Source organism: Rhea pennata, chromosome Z (genome assembly GCF_028389875.1).
Source record: "Rhea pennata isolate bPtePen1 chromosome Z, bPtePen1.pri, whole genome shotgun sequence".
NCBI lineage: Eukaryota > Metazoa > Chordata > Aves > Rheiformes > Rheidae > Rhea > Rhea pennata.
The window spans coordinates 49,836,013-49,858,461 of NC_084702.1; the positions used below are offsets into that span (position 1 = coordinate 49,836,013).

The 22,449-nt window shown below is 37.2% G+C and overlaps 1 protein-coding gene across 1 annotated transcript in view; it reads right to left on the reverse strand.

The window, feature by feature from the left end:
* Positions 1-22,449, reverse strand: part of ADGRV1 (adhesion G protein-coupled receptor V1) — a 260,321-nt gene that overhangs the window by 32,521 nt on the left and 205,351 nt on the right. The window contains exon 88 of the mRNA XM_062599728.1: positions 9,861-9,982. Coding sequence (XP_062455712.1) covers positions 9,861-9,982 — 122 coding nt within the window. The remainder of the gene's footprint in view (positions 1-9,860; positions 9,983-22,449) is intronic.

Sequence of the window (22,449 nt, forward strand, 5' to 3'; positions counted from 1 at the left end):
TGTTTAAAATGTATTATATGTCAAGGATAAAATAAAGCATAAGCAGAGACCAAAAGCTGCTTTTAGTCCAGCAGAAAAAATGATGGAGCCAATCTTTATTTAATTCCTGTTATTTCAGTGTTATTTCAGAATGAAATCTTAGTCAGTATATTATGGTCTCTAGTGAAATTGTATATCACAAATATGTTGAATAATAATGAAACTATCAGAGATAAGACCAGTAATGCCATTTACTCTTTCCACAATAGTTGCCTGGAGCTGTATATAAAAATAAAAGAATGATTTTTCTTTTTTAACCAGAGTTTTATAAACCCCTACACAAGGCCTCATCTGTATTTATTACCAGTAGAAAGCATCATTCTTATTTACTGGTGAAACATCAGCCTTGTACAGTATAGAGGGTTCTTTAGCAGGAAATGTGTGGGTGGAGGAAGACGGAATAGTTATTTTTTCTAGAGGCTATTAGGATGTTACATGCATTTACTTCACAGAAAAGTTCAGATTAACCTTCATGATATAATGCCATTCAGCATGAAGATATATATATATGTATTAAAAATTCTGCAGCGCTGAAACATGAGAAACATGTAACTCATTGCCCACAACTCACTGCCCCAGAGTTATTCCTAAAGATGGTTAATATTTTCCCTAACTTTTTCTGCCCATATCATCTCAAACTTTTAGGATTTTATTATTAATCTTATGGTATTTGATGTTTTTCTTAAAACTTTTTATTTCAGGGCCATGTGCCTGATTTTATTGTCCATTTATCACAATGAACAGCTTGAAAATAGAGCTTCTAACAAGTCAAATCATAGAATCACAAAAAAGTTGGTTGGAATGGATTTCTGGAGGGCATTTAGTCAACTCAAAAGGCCAGTCTACTGATCAAGTTAGAATGGTTTTGTGTAGCTCAATCCTGAAATCCTCTAAAAACGGTGATCCAAAACCTCTCTGGGCAACATGTTCCAGTTCTGCACTTCTACCTAGTGAATTATTTTTCCTAGTGTTCAATCTGAACTTCCCAAGCTGCAGTTTGTGATATCGCCCTTTTTTTTTATCACCTGGCACTACCAAGAAGAGTTTGGTGCCTGCATCTTTTTAACAACCCTTCAAGGATTTGCATGCTACTATTACATTTTCTATTAGTGTCCTACAAATAAGCCCAGCTCCCTCAGCTACTCTTCACAGATTATGTACTCTAAGCCTCTGGCCATCTTGGTAGCCCTCTTCTGGACCCTCACCAGTTGAACTGGGGATCCCAAAATTGTATTTCAGGTGTGGCCTCATCAGCACTGCGTAGATAGAGATAGTAACTTCACTCAATCTGCAGGCCACATTCTTCCTAATGCAACTCACGATGTGGCTTGCCTTATTTACACTGCTGTGTCATACTCAGCCTGGCACACTCTCATGTCCTTTTCAGCAGGACTAATACTCAGCCATATTTGTCCAAGCCTGAACTAATGCATGTGGTTATTCTGCCTTAGGAGCATAACTTCTCATTATTGAACCTCATGAAGCTTTCCCTCAAGTTTATCAGATTCCCTCCACACTAGTTCGGCCATCTGTTGCGTCAGCCCCTCCCCCTAGCTCAGTGTCACAAATTTCCTGAGGTTACATTCTAAAATATCAAAGTAATGCTATCTTTTTTTCTAGTCATGAGGCATCTCCTCGACTGCCATCATTTTTTAAAAAATGACAGTGGACACACAATCACATGGGCCAGCTCTTTCAGTGCTTTCAGATGAGTCCCTTTCAGCCCCATAGATCTGAGTATGGCAACTCCTCTAAGCAGTCCCTACCCTGTTACTCCTCTACTGTTTGCTGGGTCTTTCCTTCTCAAACTGTGCTTCTGCATGCAGAGAGCAGGCAGCAGGCTTTGCCTGTGAAGACAAGTAGGGAGGAAAAAAAAAAAAAAAAAAAAGAAAAAAAAGAAGAAGAAGAAGAAGAAGAAGAAGAAGAAGAAGATGATGATGAAGAAGAAGAAGAAGAAGAAGATGATGAAGAAGAAGAAGAAGAAGAAGAAGAAGAAGAAGAAGAAGAAGAAGAAGAAGAAGAAGAAGAAGAAGAAGATAGACTCAGTTGAGTACTTTGGAGGAAGAGGGTGAGAGTGGAAAAGGATATGTTTCCTAGCTGAGAATACAGACTGACAAGTTTCCACTTGTCAAGCTCCCAGTGCTCAGGATGCTCAGCCTTGATGGTAAGGCCTTCTGGAGCTCTTCCAGGAGGCCTAATTCCTATTTTTCTAATGGAATGGATAGAACTGCTTTGTCATCTTTTATCTTAGAAAATTGTTAGTGTTTAGAAAGTTTTCCCAAAATACATAAATGTAAAGTCCTTCAAGAACTGCTAAAGGAACTTAATGGATGCTAAAAGACCTAAAATGTTATTTAACAACTATTTTTGTTTAAAGAAATACATTATATTATGTTTTTTTCAAATGTAAGTGGGCATCTGATTTCAATACTCAATAAGTATTTTTGGTTGATGACTGATCCAAAATCCAGAAAGTCAAAGCACATTCCAGATTATTTCATACTGTACTTTTTGAATTTTATTATGCATTATTTGATACTTCCATCATCACAGACACAGCTTTAGACACAAGCCATTCTGTCCTGATATCGAGCTTCTCCTGTCAAATGTTAGTCCCAACCTAACAATTTTTCCTTTGTTTACTTGATCCCGAACACTTTTTTTGCTGTGTTTTGCTTTCAGTTGAGACTGATATTTGGGTCCATTATGTAAGGACTTGAACAGGTAAGGAAAACGTGTTATAATAACTTCATAATTCACTACGGTAATTATGTGTAGGGTGGTAAGTAGAAAACCAGTTGTTTCTTAAGAAAAAACTCAGTATGAAGTAATACATATGGAAGAAGGAATATAAGCTTCAACACTATATTGTCTTGATTCATTCATTACTCAGTGACTAAGCCACTAAGGTGGCTTCATATGTTTGATCTGCTAGTATAATGCAAACCAATGCTACTGGCCCATCGATGATTTAATCCCAAAATGAAATTTGCGTTTAGCTGCTGACATGAGAAGTCTTTGCTTTCTTTATCTGCTTTATATTAACTCTTTTTATTGTTTTGTATAGAATAAATGTACAAATAAATGTATAGCCTTTCTCAACATTGGCCAGACTCGCAAGGTTTATGACTTTAGCTACAACAACTTCTTTTTCTAATCCTCTGTTGTTCACTTATTAAACAAGTAAACTGTACTGAGTACATTATTTTCTCTCCTTCCAGGTACAGTATGTCTAGAAAACAGCCCAAGTCTTCAGAATCAGTATGAGAATCTACTTTATTGCAACGATGTCAAAACCTGCTTGGATCTGTTTGTTTCTGAGGTATGGTATGAATACTTAAGCTGTGTTTAATGATGCTTAGTTTATGCACATAGTCATCTCAGCTGACGGTAAAGAGTTTGGTATCGCTTTTGCTATTTACATTTGAATGAGCTTATGTACTTTTCCTGATACTCTGCTTGTAGTTCACCTTATTCTGGCACCTTTTTTATCCCCCTCCCCCCCCCCCCCCTTTTTTTGTATTATCTTTAAGAGGCCTATGTGGCCCAGCACATTTAATCATTTCCCACTGTCTAGTATTTGATTTTGTTTATATGTTTTTTTCCTTTACAACTTCACCTCTTTAATACTGAATCTTTTAGAATTTGATTTTCATAGTGGCAATTACTACTATGTCATTTTAGTTACAGAAGACCAGAAGGAAAAACAATAGGATTTTCCAAAAAGGAAGTGCTTACTAAAACAGATGGGTTTAATAATTAAGGAAAATTTAAAGATACCATCATAATATAGCCTGTTCCTTTCTTCCTCTGAATTCACTCAATTCATTGAAAGTTCTATACCTCAATGCCATCAAGATGATTATAAGTCTATGTGGCAACATACATTGCATCAGTACAGAAGTAAACTTGGTGAATGTCAATGTTACATTTAAAACTGTTAAAGCATTTTATTTTGAGAAATTTAGCAATTATTAATGTAGAAATAAATATTTGTATCCGGTTGGGATATGACTATCAAGAGTATCACTATATCATACATGAAATTGAAAATATCACTGCAATATAACCTAGGTAGCAACTTCAGCTGATACCAGTCTTCTAGTTCTGATGAACACCTGATCCAGATGCTTTCCTACCAAATTCCAAACAAAGCCTTTAAAGGTCTCAGGATTATACAAAAACCTACAATATACTAAAGCTGATGGGATCTCTTAGAGTTACGTGACTCTCATCACAGAATATCAGTGGCTCTGTAAAGTGTACAGTACTGTGCAGAAAGCTGGACCACCTTTAACAAGAAACCTTGCTGAAGCATCATGCGATTCCACACAGGCTAATCTGCACTGCCAAGAAGCTGAGGGTACTCGCTGAGCTCTGTGCTGCCCTGGCTAGGTACATGTCTTTCCTCTTATATAAAGGTAACTCAGGGATATCTAATATCATGTAGCTTGCAGTGTAGATATATATCCTAAGTTATAGGACAGAAGGTTGGAGTGTTCATGGCAGGGTGCCAGAAATATAGCCAAATAATAATCAAGATTGTACCTGAGAAACCATAAAAAAACCTGAGTCAGCTATGGGAAAAGCCTCATAGTCTATCTAAAGCCTAATCCCAAGCCTTCCGCAAACAGTAGTTGAGTTCCACCCACTTCAGTGAACTTTGGATTAGGCCTTAATGGAACAGTAAATAAGCCACTGATGATGTAGCTGTACAAACTCTAAACATCCCATTAATCTCATGAAAAACACAGTGCTCATTTATATTGGTACAGCATATGCAAAATGGCTTGTGAAATCCTAACCTTTAGAGATAAACAGCTTAAGATACCAGTTTATTCTTTTATTCCTGACCCCAACAAATATATTGTGAGTAAATCTGCTTAGGCAATCAAATGTAAAGAGAAGAGACAAATGTTCCCCTCCGTTTTGCAACTGAAAAGATCAGGAGCCAAGGCCTTTCACATGAGGACACGGAGTATGTTTCTGTGACACAGATGCTGCCTGGGTAGAATAATCAGGAACATGCTGCTGAGGAACTCAAAACATCAGATACCCTAAATATGTTTCTCATCCTTTTCCTTTTATGCTTTTTTAAAATTTATTTTTGGATTTCCTACTTTACAAAAGCTCACTGAACAGCTAGGATTTAAACTTTCATTTTGGCCTCAGTGAACAGAACAGTTTAGCTGTATTTATTTTCGGGGTCACTGTTTATTCAATAACCATGTAAATCGCCTATTGTCTCCCCACACAGCACTTTGCATGTTTATTCCTGAAGTTGCAGGGAAGGGACTAGCTTTCCTCTCCATGTGTATGAATAGCTCGTACTATAAATGCATCTCTGATGGAAACTGTTTCTTAAAGGAAGTGCTCGGAAACAATTTGTCCTTAGCAGATGATTTTAGTATCAAGTGCATTTCCTAGGAGATGTTTGCCACAAGGCTAAACAACTAATTTGGATAATATATAATGCCTTCTCAGTCTCCTGTGTTGAATCCATTTGGGTAATGTGTCATGTCCTGCTTTGTTACGTGGCCTGTAATCCTTTAGCAGTGGGGAAGCAGGTCTCTGTTTCTTATAAACTATTTCATGGTTTCTTTCCTGATGGAGAAAAGCTCTTAATGAAGATTGAATAGTTCTCGAACTGAAACAGGGCATGTTGTATAACAATAATATCCACCAATAAATGGTAAAATAGCTTTGCACTGCAGAAACGCTTGGCCTAGTTTTAATATTCATTATCAAATCTGAGAGCTGATAAAGACGTAAGACATGGGAATGACATGAAACAGCATACACTTAAAGATAGCTAGTTCCTCTTGAAATCATTCTGAAAATGTGTTATCCACTGTTAAATCCCTTTTCATCTTTGTCTCTCCTTCCAAAATTGTGGGACTGAGATTAAAGCTTCAAAGGACACTGGGGACTGGCTGTTCATGTCAGGAATAAACCTTGCTTTGCTAAATCTGTAGGCCAGAAGGAATTTTCAACACTGACTGTATGCCTCCAGAGACTAGCCCTGCTAGCTCCTCATTAGTGAAAGTTATCATGTGTAAAAGCTTTGTAAAACTTACAGCAAAAAGTTGATTTATTCATTGTGAATAGTATTTGTTATATATAATTTTTTTCTACATACAAATAGTTTGCATATTAACATTTTCTTTAATTAAGATAATTCAATATATATGGTTATTTGATGAACAGCAAAAATTAAGGAAAAAGGGTATTATTTACAAATTGTTCACCTTGATCTTTCACTGTTTTTAAATTCATACTGCATATCTGGTCACCTCAGTCACATGGCAGTTTTTCTATTTCCTGAGCAGATAAGTGTAACTTGTAAAACAGGAGAACAATACATGTGCTGTTGTTATTTAAAATGCAGTGGTGTTCCAGGAAATGTTTTTTAAACACGTTTTACTATAGAGGTATACAAAGCACTGAATACAACTGCCTATTAAAACAAGCAAAGAAACATAAAAATTGTAGTATTGTGAAAGGAGATCTCCTTAACTTATACTACTTTTCTCAGGGTACCCTACATTAGAAAGACTTTTTTTTTCTTTTAAACATTTGATAGCTTTATACTTCAAAAAGTATAACGCGATAGCTCTTCTACCTTGAGAACCCAATACTATCATCTTTGACTATGGCAAGAAGCCAAATACATCAATTCAAAATATATCAGTACAAAAGAGACAAACCACAGGAGTGCAAGTTCCTTGAACAAGCTTATTTAGGGATTAGTTGGCAGACGGCAGTCTCCTCAATTCTTTATTTTTTCGTATTCCTGTATTCCTGCCATAGCACTGCAGTCTACCAAGAATCTGCTAAAGAACCCTGCTGCAGAACTGTGATATCTTGTCACTTGAAGGAGAGATTGAAAATATTTAAAGACAGACTTGAAAGGACTAGGAGACTGAGTGATTCACAGAAAAGACTTACATTTTCGGAATATGTGCTCCTAGATCAACAGACAAATGTGTTGAGGATAAAAGCAATATGGTTAACATTGTATCTTCACAGCACAACTCTCATCTATTTGGTGAAGCAGTTGCTTGTGTTGGCAAAGTTTCACAGAGTTATAGGTAGGAGGGCAACGCCGGCAGCCTGACTTCACTGCAGGTTTGAAACAAGGGCTGTGCTCCATGCACAGTGCTGTCAGGAAATGGTAACAATCCGAGGCAAGCCCATGAGTTGGAGGGGTGAAGCCTGTAATATTTGAAGCTTAATTCTTCATTTCCTGACTCCTTATAAGGAGACAGGATCTCAGATAAAATTTTTGAGTATTTATTTCCCAGCTGTCTAACTGAGGGTGGAGACTCAGCTGGGGACATAGCTCTCAAAGATTAGAAGTGCAGCTACCAATGAAGGTTGTTTGATCTCTGTGCATGGTCCATCATTGTAGCAAGATATAGCTGCTAGAAAAGCATAATGTTTGATTTTTGTTTATTTTTGTTAATGAGAGTTTTATTTATGTCAGGTCCTTGAGTACCAGAACAATATACGCAAAAATACATATTATTTCAGTTACATGAAATCATGGATAGGAATAATTCTGACATCAAGTACCCATAAAGCCAAGTTCCAGCAATGCTGGTAAGAGATCGGTCAACAACAAAGGATTAGCCAATAAAGGAAAAAATAAACTACTTCTCAAGTTTGAAGATTTTTAAAGGCATGAATGGAAACAAAGCTACATAAAGGGCATTACATTCATCCAACTGAAAAAAATTCATATGGATTGTGAAAAGTGAATATTTTCATCCCACCATAAACTAGATTTAAACAAAATTCTAACATTGCAAGGTTGCAAGGTCATGAAAAGGTGCTTCTCAAATATCAGTTATGACTTAAATATTATTCCAGACATGTTTTTATATCTGTGTTTTCCATATTACTTACTATTATACTGGATAAAGAATCCAGACCTTGCGGGCCTCATATTTTACATAACTGGTTTCAACACCCTGTTTCACTTGTTGCTTTTACTATATGAGTTACTGTCTTGAAACTTGCGACCTTTCTTGAGGTTACTCACAGGCTATTCATATGCATCTTCTCCAAATATCTCCCGGCAATAAAGTCATTTTATTTTAAGTCAAACATCCATGCATATAGTAGTGCTAGTGCAAAAGTGATACCTCTGGAATTATATCTCAGTTACGAAATACTTTCTCCAAAAAATTGTATCAAAGGTAAGACCTATGCAACACAAAGCTATACTGGATTGCAGTAATAATTCTTCACAGAAAGACAATAAGGAAGGATACAGACATAGGTACACAAATAGATATCTCTGCATATACATACACGTACCTGTCATCTACTATGCATCCATGATTGATATCAGTGATATGTTCTACCACAACAGCTATGGTTTTGGTGCTGTAAGAGGTTGCCTATACTCTGCGATTTTGCAGGGGGAAGAGGAAAGGAAAGGAATGTCCACTGCTAGTGGCTATAGCAATAGCCAGTTCTGCAGAGCTGTGGTAGTCTCACTAAGAGGAAGCCCAGGTACCTTCTTAAAAATCAATTTTATTTGCTCGTAGAGAATTACCATAAAGAATGTTTACAGGGCATCAATATACTTGATATTAAGGAGTAGAAAAACTCAGAAATCTGTTCGCATAGCTCCAAAGAAAAAGAAATCGTAACCCTAATTTGAGCCATTTCACCTGCCAATATACAACTGCATAACTAGTTGCATTACAAGAAGAATAAGCTACATTTTGTTTTTCTCAGTTTAAAAACATATTGGTATCTGAAACATACATTTTGCAGATGTGTAGATTTCTGCTTGAGGAAAACATCACTTTTTATATTCAATTCTAAAATTAATCTGTTTTTGTGAAATAATACCTTTTTTATTAATTCCTATTTCATGAGGTTCCAGGATTTTGAATATAGGTAAGTAATACATGATAGACCTTAGTAGGATGACATGGATATTTCTGTGACAAAGATGACCAAAGAACTTGCATAGCTTAGATTTAGATATATATTTATATATTTCTCGTCATTTCAGTTTTCAGGGATTTCCCATCCACTGTGTTCTCTGTTCTGTAAACAATTCCACACTATATGGCATTGTTTTAAATTCAGTGTAATACAGTACTGAGTACAAGGGTACAAGTACATACATGTGTGAAATTCTGCAAAGGCTTATTTCTTGGGAATGGATCATTCACATTAATAATTAGCCCTATTTATCATATATTGTAGCCTATTTATCAAGGTGAGTTTATATTCATTTTTATATTTTTTATAACTAATATTCAATATCTATATTTTTTTAATTTAAAAGAGCTTTGTTTTACCAATATGTACGCTGTATGAAAAAAGTTAAGCCTCAAGGCTCACCCCTAATAATGAAAAACCTTTTAATATTAAAGTTAGATAACATTAAAGCTTTGACGGGTTTTTTTCAGTAATGTTAGCAGATACAGAAAACTGAGGTAATCAGTGTTTTTGCAATGGATGCAGACACTTCAGTTTTATTGTTATAATCACCCCAGTAATGTCTTATGTAAAGAAGCAAGTAGTTTTCTTTCCTGGTGATTTGACAATGAAATTAAATCTATGTGATTATTGGCACTATATCAAAACAATGCATCTCTTTCTTGAGTGTGTATTCTATATCTTAATTTCAGAAATAAGCAGAATATGTAACAGCCCTGCCCATGCGTCATAGACTAACCTTTACTTGTTTCTGGTTTTTGTTCAGCTAGTCAAGCTGAAATGCCAAGCACACTACAAGCAGTGGAGATGATCCCAATCTCAGTAACAGGACAGAAGGAAAAAGCATCAGGTTTTACCTGCAAGCTGTTGAAGATGATAAAGAAGACCAACATCCAGAGCTGCCTGTAAGCCATGTGCAGTCCTCCCCACAGCCAGGTGATGGAAACCAGGGCAAAGAGATATAGGACCAACGGGATCTCTGAAAACCATAAACAGAGTCCATCAGTTAATGTGCCTTGTTATAACCAGTTTTTAATGCATCAGCAGTGCAGAAAGAACTTTTTTGGTCTCTGGCCCAACCTTGGAATCTGTTCCCCAGCGGTGGGCAGCCGTGCCCCTGAGGTTGTCCTTCTCCTGCCCCAGGCTGGAGGGGCCGGGGCTCCTAGAGCCCCCCGCCGCCGGCTGTCAAGCCTGTGGTAGCGCACGGCCAGCTGTGGAGGGTCCGGGGGAGCATGGAGGTCACAGCCCCACACTGCAAACAGGTAACAGGGCTTGCTTTGCGAGTGGGAAGTGCATGCTGAACTTGGGGTAAGCGTCGGAGAGCTCTTGGTAAACTCTGGAAGTTTGGGGAGGGAATGGGTTTTCAAGCACTGAGGGAAAAGGGAAAAGAACTCTAACGTTATCAATAGAAAAAACTGCCAAGGTTGTGGGATTTTATTGTGCAAGAATAGCTTATTCACTGATTTGTTGTTACTTTTACTGCATATTGAAAATGTGGAGGCACCCGACCTTATAAAAATTTAAGTAAATATCTCTATAGTCAGTCAAGGATTCCCTCAAAGACATAATTTGCTAGTTACCTATATTCACATTCAAAAACATATGCAGAACCTGGCCTTAAGCACACAATCCAGTAGATAAATACAGCTGCATTTTATACTCCTTATTGTACTGATAATATAAAATATTTAAAGTCTGTTGAAGGGAGGATGTCGAAGTAGAACAAAGTTCACAAAAAGGAAAGCAGAAACTAGCTTTCATCCCCCACCCAATTCTGTTCTTGACACTACGGGGCACACGCTGGCCCCTGCTATCGATGGGATTCAGGACAGACTTCAAAGTCCATGTTTGCACTTTTGGAGGTGCAGTGGTGCTCTGCAAGGCATTGCCCGTAGCACTGCGACGTCAGCGAAGGCGGGGGACACACCGCTGGCGGGCACTGCTCTGGAAACAGCAATATGGGAGCACGCTGGGTGTTTTGCTTAGTCTGACACAAATAGCAAAGGTCATGTGAATGTAAGCAACGGCCGATGTCAGGGCCACCTCCCAGCAAGGCAGGGAATAGTTTCTGCAGGGATTTATTGAACACTTTGAAATTTATGTTCATATTTTTACAAATGAGTGAACAGCTTGGAGTGAAGGACAATGTGAGCAGGTACTGTGTTTTTCTAGTTTCCCCAACTACAGCCTAATACTGTTCCGTAAAACTTGAGACGCAGACCTCAGCGTGGGCTGATCTATAACCACAGTTTGACAGAGTGACTTAATGTGACAAAAAATATAAGAAAGAGGTGTATTTCCTGAGTGAATTATAATGAGATCCTGTATTACACATAAATATTACCATACTGTTAGAGAAGTGGTAACCTAGGACTCCAGAGGTGAGAAAACTCAAGTACTAAAATAAACATAGTTCTCTGAACAGTTAACAAGGCCTTGCTTTTTACTTTGCTTTTTACTGGGTAAAAAAAAGTTCCTTTTTTTCTTCTTTTTTTACTGGGAAATTACAAACACCATTACAGCTTTAAGATAGTTAGATTTTCTAAGCAAAGAACTTAGAGAGCTCAGCTGCAATCGCACTGAAGGTACCGTTCTGCAGTTATGGCTGAGGACACAATACGAATCCTCTCCAGTCTGACCACTGACAAAAAGCGCTGTTTCTGGGTGCTAAGGGATACTAGCTGGCCCATGTAGAAGGGAGGATGCAGCGTCTTGATTTCCAGGCCAGAGTGTGATGTCAGGAAACCACTCTATGAGATCTCTGGTGACATTCAGGAGACATCATGAGTGGGATACAGTTGCCTTAGAATTAGATTAATTTGATTGATCTCATAAGAGCATTTGTACATAATCAGTACAGACATATGGAAGACCCTTTTCTTATGAATAGTTTGAGACTATCTAAGGAACCATGATCCATAATGTAACACTAATAATATGTGTGCATTTTTCAGAGCAGTATCAGGGGAAGAAGATTGAGGCTTTGTACTTCTGCTTTTAGACTGGGAGGAACTGGGTTTTGTTAGACGAATGGAATGGAAATACAATGTATTTCTCATATTACACGCTAAAGTCATCAAATCCCTAACACACAAAGCAGTCTCTTGGAGTCTCTTGGAGGCAATGGAAAAAAATCCTCTTGACTCCAAGGGACACTGAAACAATCTTTTCTTTAACAGCTACTAATATACATGGCTAACATCACAAAAATTTTGTAATATTTAAAATGCAAAGCCTTGTAAAGCACCAAGTAGTATAATAAGAATTGAGCATTAAGAATTACTTTTTTCCCTATATTGCACACATTAATGAAACAAATCCAAATACTTATTAGACGTGTTCTTACTGTTCACAAATAACTAAAAAGGATTCACAACTTCATCATATTCAAAGTTATAGTAACAATCAAATTTACCAAAATAAAAAACAAGAAAAATACAGCAAAAATTTTGCTGTTTGTAAACATATATTTCTAATGATAAATTGAGTGGTTGTCTATAGCTACTCATTTATCTATCTGTGCACAAGTATTAATGAAAAAAACTCTATCTCTTCATTTACACTTCAAAATCATTTACTAAACTTTAGGTGTTTATAAAAATCAACTGATGTAATGGATAGCAATTAATGATCACTAATGCATACATTTTCTAAAAACCAAACATAGATCTAAGCTAGCAATGTAGAGAAATTTGAAAAAGTATCTCAGAAAGTTCAAATAATGATTTGGCCTTTATGTTACTCTGTAATACAGTTCAATTCAGGTGGGGGGCAGGGGAAGAGAAGAAAACTAGTTATGGGAGGACAAACAGCAGGCAGTAAAACATGCCAAAAGCAACATCATAATTTCTACTCTTACTATATAAACATTACACAAGGAAAAATATTACAATATTGATCATAACTTTACACCTCCAGATAGTTGAAAGCATAGATTGTTGAAAAAGCTGCATACATAAAGTTGAAGAAAATGGGTAAATATGCTATCTAGATTAAGTATGTTTGAGGTATAATCACCTGAGTTTATTATCTTTAAGTGTGTGTGAAAGGGAACTTTAATAAACTCAGTGCCATCTCACCAGAGTAAAATTACCATAAGTAAGACCCTCTCAAGCCCACTGTATGTAACAGGATATCTATGGAGTCTATCTTAAGGAGTAATTCTGATAACCGTTCACATAATGAACACTACTAAATTCACTTTACTGACATTTTACTCTGATAATTTGTTGTATTTTGATCAAACAGAAGCTCAAAACCGGAACAAACATACCAGATCATCACCAAAAAAAAAAAAAAAAAAAAAAAAAAAATCTCTTTTAAGCTTGTAAAAAAAGAGAACTGCATAAGGGAAAAGGGTGCCAATAAATAGGCTTGAAATGAACCAGAATCAAGAGTCTAGTTGTCTATGGTTTCCTTCATATGGAAAAAACCAACAACCTTCTCCCAAACAAACTCAAAAGTATTTCTGGACATATGCTTTCACTTAGAAGAACTTCACTCTAAATCAAAGTGAAGCCATTCACCTTTCCACTACTTGCACAGATCTTAGGTGATGAAAGACTAAGGTAGAAGAGTCAACTCAGCATCAGTATGATGTAGATGAGACCTTATCAAGCAGCTCTGTTGAGCCCTATATATTTGAACCATGCTAGTCTCTTTTTTTTACGTTATTACCATACATTTTTAGTACTTGAAATGATGAAAGGTTTTATTTAAGCAAGTCAGTCCACCCACTCTTTAAATAAAAATATGTATGTGTGTACGCATATATCACCATCTTGGCTGTTCATGCCTCTCCCTAAAATATCTCCTTTCTTCCTTGCCTATAAGCTCAAGAAACACTGGCAGAGTTGATGACTCAGTAAAGATAAACACAGTGTACTCAGCTCTAGCTGCAGTTTTACAGAATTCGAAAACTTACTACAGTCCAGGTGCTAAATATCAACCATGTGAAATTTCATATATTTAATTTACATAACCAGCTACAGTTTCCCACTGTTTTTCACTTCTTCCCCATTGCTGAGAAGAGAATATTTTCCTTTTAAACTTACTTAGGATACTGATTTTCCTGAAATGAATATTGTTCGGAGGGCTGTGCTGCATTGTAATCAATGGGTTGTAAAACTATTGTTTTACTATGACAGGGGAGTCCTTGCAGTAAAAAGTCAAGATTTTGTCTCATGATTAACATAGAAGTGATGCTGATGAGATCTGAAAGATAGACTGCAATATTTTCATAATAAAATTTTCATGATTAGATTACAAAATTGATGAATCAGGAGAAGTATTAAATAAATGGACATTTTCCTCAACAAGAACATAAAAGGAAATGTACTGGGCTAGCCCAAAAATTTATGTAGCCTTGCCTCCAACACTAGCCAAAAGCAGATGCCAAAAGAGCTGGCCAATCAAATATGGTAATTCTCCCAGCAATTCTCCCATCCTTCAATTATTTATAACCCGGGGAGTTCCTGGACCAGCCACAGTTTCTCCACATTTAGTTATTTTCAGAGGAGTTCTCTTTCACAAACTCATCTAGTCTCCTCTCATACTCATTACTGGGAACTTCTAAAATTCAAAGTATCCTGTAGCAAGGAATTCCATGGGTTTGCATTCAGATTGCTCAACGAAAATGCCTATCAGCCTTGTTTTTGTTGTTTGGTTTCCTCCTTATAGCAAAAACAAGAGCAAGAAATAGCAGCAAACAAAAAACCCAGAACATTCCTAAAGAGCTATGCTTTCATCTACAGTTGTTTAAAGCCTGTGACAATGTAAACCCACTCTTTCCTACATTCTTAAATAAACCTCACAAAGAAAAGAAAGACTATGGTGGCAGTTGTAAAAATTCTGCATTTTCATCTGCTGCTGTGCTGTAAGACATCTGTACTGACCTATGCAGAGAAATATCTGATGATGAGGTTCAGGTATCTACAGCTTTTACCTAAACAGGCTGTTTTGGCTTACTGCAGTCTGTGAGGCCAGAAGCAGTATACCAACTACAGTTCTGCTAGGCCAGTCAATCTCTGTGTGATTCCTTTGCATATGAGAACTGCACCAGCTCATACATCTGTGTTCCCTGAAGGACTGGAAAAACTCTGAGAAATACAAGATCTTATATCACATGATGATAGTTTGGCAAAACTTATTCTTAGCTTGGCCTTGAATAGATTCTGCCACTTGAGAAGTGTTGGTTTAGATGCTGGAGAGAACAGAAAAAAAGAGAATTTGCCAGTGTTGAATGCATCCTGTAGGTGTAAGTGTCCTCACAGTCAGGACACCCTATTCTGGAAGGCACAGGAGGGAGATATCTGCCAGCCTTCTGCCACCTGCACCTGGCAGCACTAAGAGCTGCTGCTGCATCTTCGTACAGTCCTAGACTGAGAGGAAGAGAAGGAACAAACAATGAACAAACTGGTGGGAGCAATTAATAAGGAGGAAGAGGAAAGGTAGGTAGGAAATTAGAGTGGAGAAGAGCAAGAAGAAAACAAAGAGAAGCAGACCAATGTCGCACATTATAATCTTTTGTCACACCTTTGATGATTCACATAATGGCAAATTGAAGATTGAGGTGGATACTTATTTGTCATTTCAATTTAATATAATGATAGGGTAGTTTACATGGCTAATCTCTCTTGTCCTTCTGTACTGCATATTGATTATGATAGAATAATTTGATATAGCCTGCCACAACCTGTTTTACGAGAGAGGGAAGCAACAGTGGAAACGCACTTGCCCAATTCCAGTCAACAACTGTCCACTATGTATACTAAATAGCTCTTTAAAAATGCCTTCTTGCTCAGTATCTTACACTTTATGATTATGAAACTGAAGGTCTTGCACTAGAGCAGAAAAAAAAAAGCCTAAAATTTTCTCCACAAACACCTGGGCATCTCCTCTGACACGGCTGCTGGCTGTAGCTCTAGAAGTTACCAGCGTGGACCTGGGTAACAATAAGATGATAGCTGCTGTGCATGGTCAAATCTGGTCCAAGTGTGTATATTCATGATCTGGTCTATTTAGACTACACACTTGGACCAGATTTGACCATGCACAACAGCTGTCATCTTGTTGTTACCCAGGTCCATGCTGGTAGTCTAAATAGACAAGATCATGAATATTGCACCTAGGGAAAAATAACCCTAGGCACCAGCACAAGCTGGGGGCCGATGTTCTGGAGAGCAGCTCTGCAGAGAAGGACCTGGGAGTGCTGGTGGATGACAGATTGACTATGAGCCAGCAATGTGCCCTTGTGGCCACGAAAGCCAATGGTCTCCCGGGGTGCATTGGGAAGACTGTTGTCAGCAGGTGGAGGGAGGTGATCCTGCCCCTCTACTCAGCCCTGGCGAGGCCTCATCTCGAGTACTGCATCCAGTTCTGGGCTCCCCAGTACAAGAGAGACATGGAGCTACTGGAGAGAGTCCAGCGCAGGGCTACGAAGATGATCAGAGGGCTGGAGCACCTGCCCTGTGAGGAACGGCTGCGAGAGCTGGGCCTCTTCTGCCTGGGGAAGAGAAGACTGAGGGGGGATCTTATCAATGTGTACAAGTAGCTGAAGGGAGGGTGTCGAGGGGACGGGGCCAAAGTCTTTTCAGTTGTCCCGTGTGACAGGACAAGAGGCAATGGGTAGAAACTGAAGCACAGGAAGTTCCGCCTGACCGTGAGGGGGAATTTCTTCCCTGTGAGAGTGACAGAGCACTGGACTAGGCTGCCCAGAGAGGTTGTGGAGTCTCCTTCTCTGGAGATCTTCAAGGCCTGCCTGGACGCAACCCTGTCTACCACGCTCTAGGTGACCTTGCTGAGCGGGAGGTTGGACTAGATGATCTCCAGAGGTCCCTTCCAACCTTACTGTCTTTGATTCTATGATTCTATGAAATTTGAATGAATTAAAGACTAACAAAGGCATCATAATACAAATAAATAATAGGCATTATGAAATTAAGATCCGCTCATTCCCACAGAGAGAATCTGAAGATTTTCCGTTAGAAAAAGTAATTTATGTGAATGGTCTAGAAAAAGAACTAATGACTTTCATGGAGTGCTGTGGACTCCAAGTGACGGAGCGTCCAGGAGCTCACTCGCTCCAGGATACCATCACTAGCCCATTGAATACTATGTTCTTTTAGGCAGGCAGGTTATGGATAAAGTTTTTGCAACTGGTATTTAGAAAAAATGAATGATTTTTCAATCTGACTTGGATTATATATTTTAGAATACATTATTTTCTTATTAGTATAGATATATAATTCAAAAGAAAATAAACTTAAGATTCTGAAATTCCCAATTTTCTTTTTTTTCCTATTCCTGTAGACTTAAAAACTACTCCTTATGTTTTCAGCTGGTTTCATTACAAAAAGACCTTTCAATTATAAAGAACTGTCAGGTAGGCCACCTGAAAGTCTTCCTTCCTTCTTTCCATATTTGATGTTATAGATAAACTTCTCCAGGACTACAAGTCTTCATAGTGGAAAATGTTAAATCAAGTAGAAAATTAGGAAATAATAAAACTTTGCAGTGTAATGCAGAATATGTCTGTACTTTGCTAGCAACCATCTAGACAATTTTAGTGTGAAAAATAAAGAAAGAATGCACTACAAATTCGTAACATATCCAAACGTTTGTATTCTCCCCACTGTGTTGGCTAATTTTGTCCTTTTCCATTGCCTGAAGTATTTAATTTTTTTTCTAAAAATAGAAAAGTCAATAAAAGAACCAATTAAATAATATAGCTTTCATGACCTTCTGAGTTTACCTATAAATATTTACTGTGTTTCTTCCCCTCAGGTTGTTAAACTGATAAGGCAACTTTAATTGTTTTTAATTGTTCTTGGCTAGACATGAAGACCTACTGCAAAATCTGGATCATCTTTTCAAACATTTTTTTCCTAGCTGAGTGGGGATAATGTATTACTTCATAGAACTTCACTCATTTGTTGGAGACCTAAATTCAGTAAAACCTCTACAGACTATTGCTTATCAAATCATGGGTTAATGTTAGTAGCAGAGCTTTTGATAGCTGTTGTAGAAAAGGAGTTTGGCAACAGGATTTTGTGGCCAAAATAAAGAAGTTAAGAAATTTTCTCATACATTTCAAAGGGGAAAACACCACTACCATCACCACCAACAACAATATGCAATCTATAATTCCCAACAAAGTGTCTAATTCCAGACATCGAATGTTACAGACATGCAGACTTTAACAGTAGCAGACCAGCAAGCTGTTAGAGAAATGCTGATGGAACCCAATTGGACAAAATTGTTCATAGATAATTTGCAAAAATAAGTAGCAAGTCTGTTTTAATATATTTTGAATTCATTTGTAGTTTTTGATCTGCTGCTACTTGTGGAAAGGATCAGCTTGAAATTAAAGAATACCTCCTAAATGAGAAGCACACATCACTATTAAGCATACAGACTACACCACCACCACAAAAACATAAAAGACTGGCCTCTCTAACCTTTCACTAAATCTTAGTTTTTCAATAAACTTTCTCATATATCTTTAAGAGATTTCATAATACAATCAAACAAAAGACCAGGCAACTTTAAGATAATTTAAGCTATGAATGCTATGCAAGGAAAAGAACATTGTCCAAAAAAAGGGCGGGGGGGGGGGGGGAAGGGAGGAATGGCAAATCGTAGAGCAACAGCAAATCAAAAAAGAAAGAAAAGTGTGAACCTACTCATCCTCATATAATAAAATCCTTTAGAAGTTATTACTCAAAATATCAAATGAGTTTTAAATGTACAGTTGTACAGGAATAACTTATACAAATTAACTTGTTTCTGCAGAATACCTTAAAGGAAAAATGCTAATTTGGGCATGTGAAACACAGTACAAACACCAACTAAATTACATGAGTGCAGATGATGAATTTCAGTTATTACGTTATTCATATCCTTGTTCTTTACTTCAGCTTGTAATTATGTTTGTACATTTTGTCTTAGCTGTATTTTTCAAAACCTCTGAGGTACATATTTTTTTCTCCTAAATACAAAAAAAAAATAGTGTTACGAAGATTAAAATATTATACCCAGTACATGACTCTGAGGCCTTCTGTATATAACGCTTAGATCAGAGGTAGCCAGCATCTAGTTCTTGATTCTTAGATGGATGTTGTCATCTCAAGATGAAAGTATTCCTACAGTTCACTGTTCCCTTCCCTGTGCTTCTTTTAGGTATATGGTATGTATCTTACAATTCAACATAAAGATTTTACCGTATCACTTATAGGATAAGGAAGATCTGTAACTAGAGTTTTAGACATATCCTCTCACTTAGAATAAAAAGCTTTGTCCTCAGCATTATTTCCTCAGTGCCAAGGCTGGAATGTCCTAAACTTGCATTTCAGATGGTTTATTTGTTTATTGAGAAGATCAGTTGGTTGTAGATATAGGAGGACCTTTAATGGTCTGGCATTGCATTCTGCTAAAGCAATGAATTTATTAAATTTATATGAAGGAAGACACAAAAAGGTAGTTAAATATTATAGCTAAATATCTAAGGCACACTTAATGAAATTCTATTTTGGCAACTTAACTTCCTAATCTTTAAATTAATTTTGGCACGTTTTTACAATGATAGTATCTGAATCAGCTAAATTCTACTGCACTTTTATGCTTAAGGCATGAAAATTATGCCACTACATGTTGTTAAGTAAAATGAGGTCATCTATAAGAAAGGTGTTATCAGAAAAAAATGCAGGTGATTTTTCAGTTCAGAATTTTACTTTATACTTTCATATTGTTTAATGAAATTGTAAAATGTTAGCAAACAGTCTGAAAATCAAACAATGAGTATTGGACTGCTTGTCTTTACATATTGGAATATCAGGACTATCAAGAAAAAAAAATCATCCTCAATCTATCCCCATTTCAACCTTTTGCTAGTACAGCCAGATACATTCAGTCTACTTTTTAGATCACATGATTTCCTTCAGAAACAGTCTTTCTTGCTGCAATCTTAAATATTTGTTCACCCAAAGGTTGTTTATCTAATGCACACTTTTAATTTGGCTTCTCTCAAGGCTAGCTTTTGAGAAATTAGTTTCTATATATAGAGAAATAATCAGTCAATAGAACATGTTTGCTGAAGGGCTGGCAAACTGAATCAGCTCAAACTGAATTCTCTTTTCTAGCAAACTAAAAGCACATCTTTGAAAGAGTATAGTTGAGTTAGCTATGACATCCTTTGAAAATCTACCTTCACATCATGTTCTAACACTCACCTTTGAGGAAGAAGAGCTGTCTGCTCTAAAAAATAATTAATTCTTAACTCTCCCATAGCCCTTTCTTCTAGTCTGCTAGCTCTGAAGAAAACTCCCTGACCTAGGTAAGCATAACCACCATGTAAAACACCACACTGATACTATACAGCAATTCCGGGGCAATAAAAAAGAGAGAGAGAAGAAAAAATACCCTACTTGGTGTTCCAGAGAGGGTAGTGAGAAGTGTGTAAATTGCATGTTCACCAAATTAGAAGTTAGCAAATTCTTTTTATTTCTGATTATTCTCAACTACAATCTCATTTTATAATCATACGGTTTTACAGTGCATAGAAAAAAGAATGATAAGTTCTGTGGGGAGATCCCAGACCACTGCCAAAACAAATGAACAACTGACAAGAATTACCAAGAGTAGCTCTGTGCTGGGCTAGCTGCTCTTGAGCCCTGACATTTTTTTCAAAACCTGGAAATGGCTACAGTAGGACATGAGATGTGACTCTCTTCTCAAGAATGCCTTGGAGAAATGCCTAGAGGACTGGAAAGAGCATCTGCATGAGAGACAAGGAGTCAGAAGAAACAAATGAATGTTTGAGTATAAAATACATCAAAAAAATCAATGATATTCTTCTAAGAATGAAGATATTTTCCATGAAACTATTTATCCATGTGCAAATAGGTCCTCCTCTTGACAGTTACCAAAGGGCAAAATTTTTCTCTTAGGTTGGTATGGTGAAACCTAACATTGTTATCCTGGTCTTGGTAACAAAAATATGTGGGAGTACCTTTTAGTAGAGACAACAAACTCTCTGCTCCTACTGAGAGCACAAAATAGTAACACACAATACTGCTACTCAAATCCAGGAAAATGTTTTCACAGTAGAAGACAGAACTTTTTCTAGTAGTTGGATAGGAATGCATTGTTCAAGACAGAACTGCTTTGCACGCTAAACTTCAGAATCGTCCAATAGGAGCAAAAAGCAATTAAAGTATTTTGACTTGTTTTTTAGCTTTGCCACCTGTATATCTAATTTATTTGAAAATAACAGTATACATTATATCTGAGGATAAACTTTACTGTTTCTATTCCTACCAACTATTGTTAAAGTTAGTAAAAGTTTTTTTTCAAGTAGAGATCACAAAGTCAGAATTTCAGGAGATTAACCGACTATAGTTTAAGTAACATTACTCAAGCTTTTCCTACAAGCTATGAAATGATCTGAAGAATTTAGGAGAAGTCAGATTACATATGTTTTTCTTTTAAATCTGCACAACAATCATTTTTTCTGGTTTATGGTAATATGCAAGCCAGTGACTTGACTCTGCTTTTCATTGACAACAATTACTGTACAACACTGAATAAATCACAGAATCACAGAATGATTGAGGTTGAAAGGGGCCTCTGGAGATTACCTAGTCCAACCCCTCTGCTTAACCAGGGTCATCTAGAGCACGTTGTTCAGGAGCAATTTTTTGCATGGAAAAGTAGGAATTATTGCAGAATTCACACTCAGTAACCAGTTATCTGTATCATGCAGCAATTTTAAGCATCTTCTAACTGGATGGCTCCCAGAAAGGGAATAAGCACAACTACTACAAACAGTCATATGCAAATAGGTATTTGTATGATTAGCTATATATAAATGATAATGACATAACTATATTCTATTTTTTATTTCTCTGATACTCTTCACTCTCTGGAATTTAAAGAACAGGTGTTCTTTAAATTACCACCATATGTGAAAGCATATTCAAAAAACAATTTTTCTGTGTTTACTTATCTCTGTACTCGACATATAATAATTGTTTGCAGTTTCATTCGGCTGTGGTTTTAGCCTCTTTCTAGAGAGGATCACTTAGGTACAGCAGACAGTTTTGCAAAGCAGTCTTTGCTTTCACTTTTTCATTACCCATGTTTAAGGTGAGGAAGTGTGGGTACAGAACTTCCATCTGGAGACCGGGAAAGGTTTTTTTTCTCCTGTAGGAAGTCTTTGTTGTGAGTGACAAGACAGGTAGTTCTTCAAGAAGGGGACGAGAACCAGAGACAAGCCAGAGCGAGACACTACACACACACAACTGCTGTTTAGTCATTCAGCTTTTGCAGGAAACTGAGAGGAAGGCTGGCGCTGCACAACACGGGAGGTAGGGCTGAAGGGCCGCAGCTAGGAGCCTGCACTATAAACATGCTCCTAGGTACACGGCGAACCCGTAGAAACCACAGCCA